This window comes from Equus przewalskii, chromosome X (assembly GCF_037783145.1).
Source record: "Equus przewalskii isolate Varuska chromosome X, EquPr2, whole genome shotgun sequence".
Taxonomy (NCBI): domain Eukaryota; kingdom Metazoa; phylum Chordata; class Mammalia; order Perissodactyla; family Equidae; genus Equus; species Equus przewalskii.
The window spans coordinates 96,289,232-96,299,452 of NC_091863.1; the positions used below are offsets into that span (position 1 = coordinate 96,289,232).

At 49.7% G+C, this 10,221-nt stretch overlaps 1 protein-coding gene across 27 annotated transcripts in view; it reads right to left on the bottom strand.

The window, feature by feature from the left end:
* Positions 1-9,534, bottom strand: part of SEPTIN6 (septin 6) — a 62,857-nt gene extending 53,323 nt beyond the window's left edge. For 4 of the 27 annotated variants that reach the window (XM_070605828.1, XM_070605821.1, XM_070605831.1 and 1 more), the window contains exons 1-2: positions 9,416-9,534; positions 8,881-8,980 (exon numbers count right to left, since the gene is read on the bottom strand). In XM_070605828.1, coding sequence (XP_070461929.1) covers positions 8,881-8,910 — 30 coding nt within the window. In that variant the 5' untranslated portion in view covers positions 8,911-8,980; positions 9,416-9,534. Of the gene's footprint in view, positions 1-3,477; positions 3,618-7,686; positions 7,828-8,880; positions 9,160-9,415 lie in introns of those variants that run through there. The other 23 variants (XM_070605827.1, XM_070605833.1, XM_070605824.1 and 20 more) reach the window with 12 other exon arrangements.
* Between the last annotated feature and the right edge of the window lie 687 nt (positions 9,535-10,221).

A 10,221-nucleotide genomic window follows, 5' to 3' on the forward strand; every position in this document is an offset into this window, starting at 1 on the left:
AGAAAGGCCACAGTCCCCAAAACGTTAAATGGCCCACCTCCCGTAACCCTGCAACCTCCTCTCGCAATCTGTTCTCCAGAAACTCACACGTTTGCACGAGGATCCATGGACAAGGAAATTCATTACAGCATTGTTTATAATACTGAAAAACTAGGAAAAAACCTATATGTCTGAGAATAGGAAAATATTGACAAAATTATGGAACATGAATATTCTGGAATATTCTGCAGCCATTCAGAAGAATGTGGTAGGTCTAAATGTACTGAAGTGAATACCTCCAAGACATATCATAATGTAGAAAAAAGAAGTTGTAGGACAGTAAGTACAGTATGAGCCCATATATGCAAAAAAGCCCTCTGTATGTGTATTTGCACATCAATTCATGTGAGTGCATAGAAAGGGGACTGAAGAGACATCCACCAAACCAAGAGCTGTGGCCACCTCAGGGGAGAGGAATGGAAATAGGGGCTTACTCAGGGGGGTAGGCAGTATGCTTCTGTATTGTTTGATTCTTTTACAACATGAATGTATTCACACATTACCTGTGTAATTTAAAAACATTTTAATACAAGAAAAGAGAGTGCTCAGTCAGCTTTGCAGCAGAGGTAATTAGGATGCAGAGAGTCTGAGAGGAGCTAAAAGGAAGGCAAAACCAAACAGTGCTCCTGAGAATTGGGAGAGCCCCCACTCTCCTCCCCAATTACATTTCCTGTTTTCTCCTCATCTGCAGTCACCTGCGGTTTTGAAATACGTTACACCACATTTCATATCACAGGCCGAAACACCACTCTCTTTCTCTTCCGCCTCCTCCCCTGAGGACACACCAATTTTGGTTTTTAATTGAATATTCAAAGGTTCATGTTATGAAGAACGCAGTTATGGCCATTCCAGCTGTGCATCTTTCTCCCACTGCTGTTATTCTGAAAACAAAGAGTCCCATAAGCACCCAAGTAGGCAAACCCTGTGCCCCGCTACCCACCCCCGCCCCTCTTCCAACCTTTGTGGTATAGTAAGCAAGCAGTATTTGAGGCCTCCGGGAACTGAGGGTGCATTGTGTCAATGGAGAATTTCCTGTCTCCGTTTAAAACTGAGGTGGCTAAGTTAGCTGTCATTCTGAAGGACGCGACCAAAGCAAAATGTCTGGAACCCACTGCCGATGACTGGGCTTTCCCTAAACTTTCTCCTCTGGCCTTTGTACATAGAGGCTAGAAAGGACAGAAACGCTGAAATACGAGTCTCTCCAGTGGCCTCATGGGTCACTTACTGGTGGGGCTGATCTCTCTTTCCTTTTCTCCTTCCCTCTCTCCATCTCCATCCTCAGCCCTGGATACTGATCTCTGATAGACCCTGCAAATCTCCAGGATGATCAAAATCAATTAATAGTTCCATGATGCATGATAGATATTAAGCAGCTGCGAAAAATATTTTCTAAGAATATTTCATGGCATAGGAAAATGATCACCAAATACTGTTGGGCAAAAGACTAAACAAAACAAAACCCTGTGTATACAGGATCATCCCAATCATGGGAAAAAAGTAGATACGCATTTTTAAAAGTTTGCAAGAATATACACCAAAATGGAGACAATGGTGACTTCTGGCTGGAGGGGCTGGAGGTATTGTTTCTTTTCTGTATTTTCCGAATTTTCTACAATAGGCATATTTCACTTTTATAATCAGAATAAAAATGTTATGGTTTTAAAAGATTCTAGGATGGTACTCTCCTAGGCAGGAAAGTGGCCTCAGATATTTTAGCAAAATCTTCAACCACAATCAAAAAGGTGCTTTACATACATAATCAGAAAATTTGGTTAAGTATTCAGCTTTCAGGCAGTTTTGTTGTACATGAAACATTTATTTTACCAATAATACAATAAAACCCTATTATTCTCCTTATTATAACATTATTATTATTATATATACATAACTTATTATTATACAGTGTAACTTATTATTATAAAGATTCATGTGAACCAGAACTCAAATCACATATCCTGAAATATGCAGCAGAGTCTTGATGGAACAATCAGGAGGCTGACGGCCCTATCGGCTGCCTCCAGCGTTGTCAAGGGAGTGGATGCCACTGTATTATCAGCCTTAAGGACCACAAAAGCGATGATAAATTCCCAGAGGTTAAAAAATAAAACCCTCCAATGTGCCGAACACATCAAATGTCAGGCTTTCCCTCGAGCTGATTAAGCCAGGCTAAGAAGACACTGACAGCAGCGGCAGAGCCCTGAACTGGGAGGGAGAAACTTGGGGGCCTTTCCAAGGAGAAAGAAAGCCTGCAAAAGCTGGCAGCACACCTCAGGGGCCCCAGAAATGCCCTCGGTGGGGGAGCAGATTAGGGACCCCAGGGAAGCACAGCAGTGACCATCGCCACCGCACAGGGAGAAGGCCCATTTTCGGCAAATCCAATGGATGAAACTCCGGATTTTAATACACCAGATCAATTCCAGAGTGGCTTTTCATTCTATAAAAGGATTCACAGCAGGATTCCGTTAAATAGCCAGCTCTCCTCGTGCATTTAAAATGGGATTCAATAGACAAAAATTCAGCTGTCATGTACCTTTATAGGGAGACAATAGCTGCATACACCTACAGGAGCAGACGCTATCTGAAGGGTTGTTTCTCTTCTACTTACAGAGCCCCTGCTGAGCTAAAAGCACAGACTTGCCTTCTCTACAACTCTCTCCCCACCCAGCTCAAGAAGTCAAAGCAGGGAAGGGGTGGAGTTAAAGTCTGCCACCTCATTCGGGAGCAGAAGCAGGCACGGACCTAAAAGAAATCAGGCTGGAGAATAAGGAAACAGAAGAACTGTACGTTAGAGCTGGAAACGCCCTTAAAGATCATTTAATCCAACCCGCTCGTTTTACGAAAGGGGAAACAGAGACTCAAAGAGAGGAAGTGACTTGTCCCGAGTCACAGAGTGATTTAGTGGCAGACAGGGGTGCTAGGATCCAAGGCCCTGTCAAGCAGACTGCCACTCTCAAATGGAAATGCTGACTCAAGTGGCAGATATATTTCTTTATGCTGCTAGAATTCCGGGGTATCAGGCTTGTGGCTTGATGCCAGCTGGAGGGAGAAGAGTCACGGAACATGAGCCAGAAGCCTTTGAGCTCACCAAGGGGGCTCTGGCCCGTGGAAGGCAACTGAGGCAGTGATGCCATGGAGGGGCTTGTGTCCTTCCTCTGTGTTCTCTCTCCCACTTCCCTCTCTTCTGACTCTGGCCTAAGCCTCCGCCTGGCCAGCTGCCTAGCTCTGCTCAAGATCCCCAGGGTGGCCTAACCCAATAAGCCAGAGTCTAGGTAAAATACCTCCACCTCAGGCCAGGGGCGACCCTGCTCAGGGTGGATCAACTTTCCCACAAAATCCAGACAGATTCCCTTCAAGCCAGGCTCTTTAAACAGAGTTTTCTCAGTGTTCTGGCCATTGTTATCTCCACTCTGTTAAAAAAAAGAAAAAAGGTTTACTCACAGGCCTCTGGATGAATGCCCAACTGTCCTCTGGGGAGCCAGAGTTTGCCTCTGCCTCCATCTGGTCTTGTTTAAAGGGGATCTGAAAAAACCCAGTTCCTGCCTCAGCGCCAGTGTTCAGAGCTGGGGGCCTCGCTGTGAAAGGAAACCCAACACTACCTCACACCTCATCAAGGCCGTGAAAGCAGAGTTCTGCTCCTGTTACCCCAGGGCCTTCATCAGGGGTCAGAGAGGGCCCTGGCAGGAGAAACCGGAGCCTTGAGTCCTGTCCCTGAGAGGGCCTGCAAATCTTTTCCCCCGTCACCTTTAAGGGAACGGAACGGATGACCCAACTCCAGGGCCAGACGAGAGCAGGCTGCCTAATTCAGCAGACGGCTGCCTCTAACGAGAAGACACTGAAGAAGAGGATACCATGATTTCTCACTCTCCGGAGCATGTGGCCTCTTTCCTCTGTGCAGGCAGCAGAGGAACCCACGGTTTCAAATCCCAAATCCTGCCAAACCGAGGAGGAAGGGTCTGTGTTTCTAATTTATTCTGCCCCCTCCTCCAGTTGTTACTTAAAATAATCCATCATTACATGGCTGCTGGCTCCAAGATTTTTATTTAAAGCAATGTGGGGAAAAAAAGAAACTCCGCACATAAGCCATGACTGCGCTCTCTGGGATTTAAGCTGAGAATCATTTTAACATCAGTCTTCAAAGCAGCCGAGTATATTTTTCTCTGACCCCCATGAGTGTGCTTGGTGGGGGTGGAGTACAGTGAAAAGAGGGGTAAGAGGGGACAGGGCAGGATTGATATTTCTTAGAAACATCATGAAAAGGCCAAAGTTTTTTAAAAATATGAATCTGTGTCATCTGGTAGGTGTTTCATTGTCTCGTCTGCTGACCAGCAATAACACGTTGGACTAAGTCCCTTGGTCTCCCTGTGCCCATAAAATTAAGAGAACAATAACCCTTGTCCAGGAAGCTGTTGGGGAAAATGAAATCATACAGATGGAAGCATTTTGAGACAGCTGAAAGAAACATGTTACACTTATCCATGGCATTCTTTTTCTCTTTCTTTTCTCTCTCTCTTTCTTTTCTGAGTGTAGCTTTAATGTACATGCAATTAAAAGCCCCTCTCAATTGTTCATGCTAATGTGAAGCCACAGCTCTGATACTCCAGAAACCCAGGCAAGTCCAGAAATCAGCCTTATTTTGTTTTGGAATACCGTTTTCCAGGGGACTTATCTTTCTAATTAGTTTTGCTCAGGCAAATGCAACGGGTTTGCTCCCTCACAGCACACAAAGGGAGGGGCTGTGCTGGGTAGCAAAGCCAGCGATTAACAGAAAATTTACAGCAGAGACTCCACAAAGTAAATGCTATGCACAGGACAGCAGATCAAAATCTCATTATACTGTACAGACAAATCGCTCAGCTATAATGCAGTTTTGTAATAAGAACGCTGCCAACACTCGCCTTTCCAGGATTTAGGATATGAAGGGGAAGCGGGGCTTATTCCCACCTCTCCTCTGGAAGCTCAGAGAGGGCAGTCTCGTGCACCTTGGTCACCACTATATCCCCAACACCTGGCACACTGGCAGAGTCGGTGCCCAATAAACACATGTTGAAGGAATGAATGAAACTAAAAGCAAGTGAATTAACAAGTGAAATGTTCCAGCCCAGCAGCAGAAGTGAGCTCTCACCCATCTTCCTACCTACCCTGTCCCCCCGTGGAAGCCTTCAGGAAGCCTCTGGGTCACCCACCGCCCCCATCCACTGCTGGATTAGGTCCCCTCGTGATGGATTCTCACGGCAGGCAGTAGCTCTACCGTGCGGCACTTAACACAATGATAATTATAGTATTACTTGTGTTTGCCTCCACTGCTAGATTACAAACTCCCTGAGGGAAGGGGCCACGTGCAATTGGGGGGGATGTTGTCATAGTTTCCCCAATTTCTTATTTTGAAAAGTCTCCAACACACAGAAAAGTTGGAAAATAGTACAATGATGATCCACGTACCCTCGATTTTGATTCAAGAATTTTTAATATTTGGGGTCATGTAAGTTTTCTTCAGTGCTGCATCCCAGTAGAGCCATGGGCGAATACTGGGATTTTGCTCTCCCTGCTTGGGATGTAATATTGCTTTTAGTGTGAGGTGAGGGAGATGGCTGAGATGGGGAGCCTCAAGGGGAATCAAGAGTGAGTGCCATTTGATAGCAAGGCCGGAGTGCAACCACCTGTGGGCAGTTGCCCTGAGACAATTGCTCCAGGCAAACCCCAGCTAGGACTATGTGAGCCCCTGCAAGCTCTTTCGTCAGGGAGAAAGACCTGGCTGTCACTGGAGGAAAGCATCATTGTCCACCTCATGGGGTTGGTTCAAGCCAAAATCAATGAGTGGTTCTTTTTATGGCACTTAAGGTCTGGACCTCAAAATGCAACATTTCAAGAAACAGCTCAATGCAAGAACCAGGAGATGCAGCCTCTGGGGTCTGCACTGTGCCTTGTTAGGTTGCCTTGGACAAGTCATGTAATCTCTAAGAGTATATATTAACAGCAATCCAAGCCACCTCACAAGCACGGGCTGTGGGTGGGAACATCCCAAGAATCTTCTATAGTTCTCTAATTATTTCAGTGTCCAAATTTGTCTCTCCAACTAGACTGTAAGCTTAAAAGCCAGGAACTATGTCTACTGCTTTTTTTTTTTGTATAGTTGACCAGGGCTAGCAATAGTGCCAGATACTTATCGGTCAACCAAATAAATATTTATGGACACAATGAAAAACTTGTTTTGTCCTGCAGAATCTTTGTGGTGTTCATTCAAATGGGATAGGACTGTATTATGTACACAAGAGCTGAACTTCCAAGTTGCATGCATGCCCAAATAAGGATCCTACCCAACAACTCTAAAGCCTGTTTTAGTCACTAATGATGTTACCTCACTAGCCAGAGTGACCCTCAACAGACTCTGAAAAGGACATCCCCCCAAAACACACACACACCAGAGCACTACTTGCATGGTAGCATGTCTCAGAGCTCATTAAAAAGAACTAAGCTAGGCACACTTAGGTGTGTTCTCCAGTCTGGTTTTCCCAAACCCTGGATACACGTTCCTTGGAAGAAACAAACAGCAACCAGATATCCAAGGTCTCCTGAGTTAATTCCATCTTCCCCTGGTGAATTAAAACTTCTTGCAGACACAAAGGAGAGCAGAGAGACAAATGACACATAAACAAGAGCTTCACTGGCTGGGGAAGGGGGGCACGGAGAGTGACGTCAGTTTTCCCAGAAACCCATTTATCATGGTAACAAGGTCTCAAGTGCTTGGGCCGCTCTTTCAGCTTCAGAATCTGGCGTACAATTATGTTCTTCATCATAAAGTGTGGCAAGGCCAGAGAGAACAAACTGGAACCATGCAAAGCAGACCAAGTGGCCCTAAACCACCCCCACCCCTCCATCTGCAGAACAAAGGGGATCTCTGGGTTGCCCGACTTGTGCCTGAGGTGAAAGACAACCTTTTGGAATGTTCTTCTTTGCCACATCCACCCTGCAATCCTAATCAAGGCTAGGGGGACTGGTGAGAGACTATGGACAGGTCGACGCAAATTAATTAGCTGACAAAAAAATCATTAACATCCTTTGTGGTCACTAAGGATGGAATAAGTGTAATCCAGGAGACTAATTCCTCTACTTAAGCCTTGCCATCTCTAAAATGCAAGTAACGAGGAGCAGAAAAGCACTCTGGGAACCCTCAAAACACTAAAGCAATAAATATTACAGTGTCAATCTTGGGGAGAAGATAATTCTCTCAAGTTCCATTATCACACAGCATTGTCTCCTATCTATTCCTGGTCCTTCCGCTGGTTCCATATCATGACTGCATAAAGAGCTCTGTGCTGGGGTCTGCAGGGGGTGTGGGAGCTTCCAAAGAAATCACCCTGCCCTTCCAAACAGGGACAAGAGGGTGGAATAAATTCATACATATCCTGTAGAGAAAACACTGCCGGATTCTGAACTCAGATTTTGAAAAAAAAATCAATTTCAACTACACCATATACCTAGAGGCTATGTTTTTTTCTGCACTGGAATTGCATTGCATGGACTATTTCCCTAAACAAGTCAGTCACAAGGTTTAAAGACATTTTGAGTGTGTGCGTGTGTTTGTGTGCGCCTGTGTGTGGCTCAGAGATTTTCATCAAGTAGTATGTGGTGTCATGTGATTTGACCTACCTCTGCTTTTCTCTCCTTCCTCATCTCAGGGTGCTGGTAATTGTGGGCTTCTTAAAATCCCAGATAGCCATGGATGAATAGAAAGGCTAGATTGTTCCCCCAAATGGAATCATCCCCTCCCTTTGCAATCGAACTTCTGGTCTAAAAAAACAAACATGGAGCCTTAGGTCACTTCAATATGATTTCTCTGCACATCCCAGGCTGGAAAACTTCAGTTCTTTAAATGAAGATTTTTCTTTTCCAGAGTCGGTTGCCAACAAAAAGAGAGACGGTACCGCTTTTGCAAGCCTCACACTTATTTTCCTGAGTCCTCATAGAAAGAAGCCAGCTCCACAGGTTTTGGCACACAAGCCCAGCTACACTGAACACGCACCCGCGATAGACCCCCAGAAGCCCGCAAAACCCCAGTCAAGTACTCAGAAAGATGCCAAAATACGCAACCAGCCACCGACTGGCCAGCCAACTGCACCCCACACAGACGCACAAATGGGACCCAGAGGCACACAGCACATGCAGACACACGGACACACACCATGAAAGTGAGCACACTCAGAGAAACAGGCGCACTCATCCAGGGTCACAGACAACCTGGGCGCCGCGGCCAGTCCGGGGAGGCACGAGTGCGCGCGCGTGCACTCATACGCAACACAGTGCTACATACACAGACGCAGTCACATATGTAATGCATATGGAGAAGCCCTACCCCAGCCAGTCACCTCCCCTCCCCCCTCACCGCCCCCTGCCCCAGGCTAACCCGAGCCCCGCGCCCCTCTTCCTAAGGAGGCCCGGGTCCGGGCAGGCAGCTGTGCGCAGGGGCGCGGCCCCGCGGTCTGAGGAAGCGAGGCCAGGGTGCCGGGGACCCGGAGGGCTCGGCGGCTCGCGCGGCCATTCATTCGGCAACGCCCCAGCGACGGGACCGCAGCTGCAGCGAGGGAGGCGGCGGCGCTTACTGCAGCTCCTGGGCAAGGCGAGTTCAGCAGCCCGCCCGCAGCCTGGGCCAGGCCCCCACCCCGCCCCGCCGCCACCGTTCTCGGAGACACGCTGCGGGACTGAGCCGCTGATCCCGGGAGCAGAAGTCTCGCCATGCCTTGGCTCCTGGATGCTGCCCACTGCCCTCCTCGCGGTCAGGTCCCCTCGGTCCTTCCCATGCCCCCAGCCCGGGCCCCGGCGCTGGCACCCAAGCCCCGCACTCACCACCTGGCGAGCTATATCGGTCGCTGCCATCGCTCCTGCGTCCGCCAGGGCTGCCACGGGCGCCGCTGCAACGGGATCTACAGCACAGGAAACAGCGGAGCTCCTCCGACAAAGAGAAAGTGTTACACTTCGGGCGCGACCAAGTCCGGTGGGGGGAGGTGCTAGGGAGGGGCCCCCTCGCCGCTGCTCCAACCCCAACCTCCCTCTATCGTCCACCCCCTCGGAAGTGGGGTATGAGTAGGGGGCGGATTTAATACACCGCTTCCCCCTACCGGGAGCCCAGTTCCAGTTCTCCCTGCAACCTCAGGCGTAGGCCTTTGCGAAGGCGGGCGGGGGCTCCCCTTGGTGACCACGTCCTCTGCCCCCCCCCCGCCACTGGGCTCCGTGGTACGTCCCGACCTCTGCTGAATTGTCACACCCCCCCTGCTCTCGCCTTACATCCCTGAGTCCCCAGACCCCCAAGGCTGGAAGGGAGCTCCCATCCCTCCCCCCTCCAGTGCACAGCTCAGCGCCTGAGCTCTGCAGTCCTCCTCACCCTCCTCCCCGCCTCCTGTACCCCCTCTTTCTCAACACCGAGATCTCAGGGTGCTTGGATGGGAGCGCCCGCCGCTGAGTCTAGATGCTTCACCACACCTCCCCTCCCCCCGCCCCCATGACCCGGGAGTGCGCCGAGGCGGGAGGGGAGGAGCTGCGGCACCTGCCGCTCCACAGTGGAGCTTAGAAAGCGGACGGTTGGGGGGAGCCGCACTGCAGCCCCACAACTGAGCTGCGACATGCCGAGTCCGAGTCCAGCGGTCCTAAGACGAAACGCCCCTTCTGCCCTGGGATTTCCAATCCTCGGGTGCTGCGGGCTGTAATTTCGTGGAACCCAGCTCACTGCCCTTGGGTACTTAGTACAGGGAAACCCCGCGCCTCCTCTCCCCACCAAGCCCTAGATGCTCAGCGTGTGAGCGGAGGCTCAGACGACCCACCCACTTCTGGTGCCGGGACCTCTGGGGAGTCTCAGAGGAGGGGCTTGCGGGGGAAGGCCCCCAGCTCTGCCGAGCGGGACAGTGGGGAGTGATGGGGAGCGGGCTCCGGCGGCTCCGTCCCGCCCCCTGATTTCCTCTTAACCTTCAGTCAGCCGGTGACTAGGCGGCTGGCGGTGCGCAGAGAGGGCAACGGGAACCTCTGAAGGCAGAGGCTGTGCCCGGCTGCTTTCCTTTTCCTCTTGGCCAACCGCCTCCGCAGGTCTTCTCCCTCGCCCTCGACACCTTTCCACCTCTCCAGCCCAGCCGCCTCCCACTGTGTCTCCCAGGAGTGGCCCCTTGCTAGCTCCCTGTGACAGGTGAACCCTGGCAG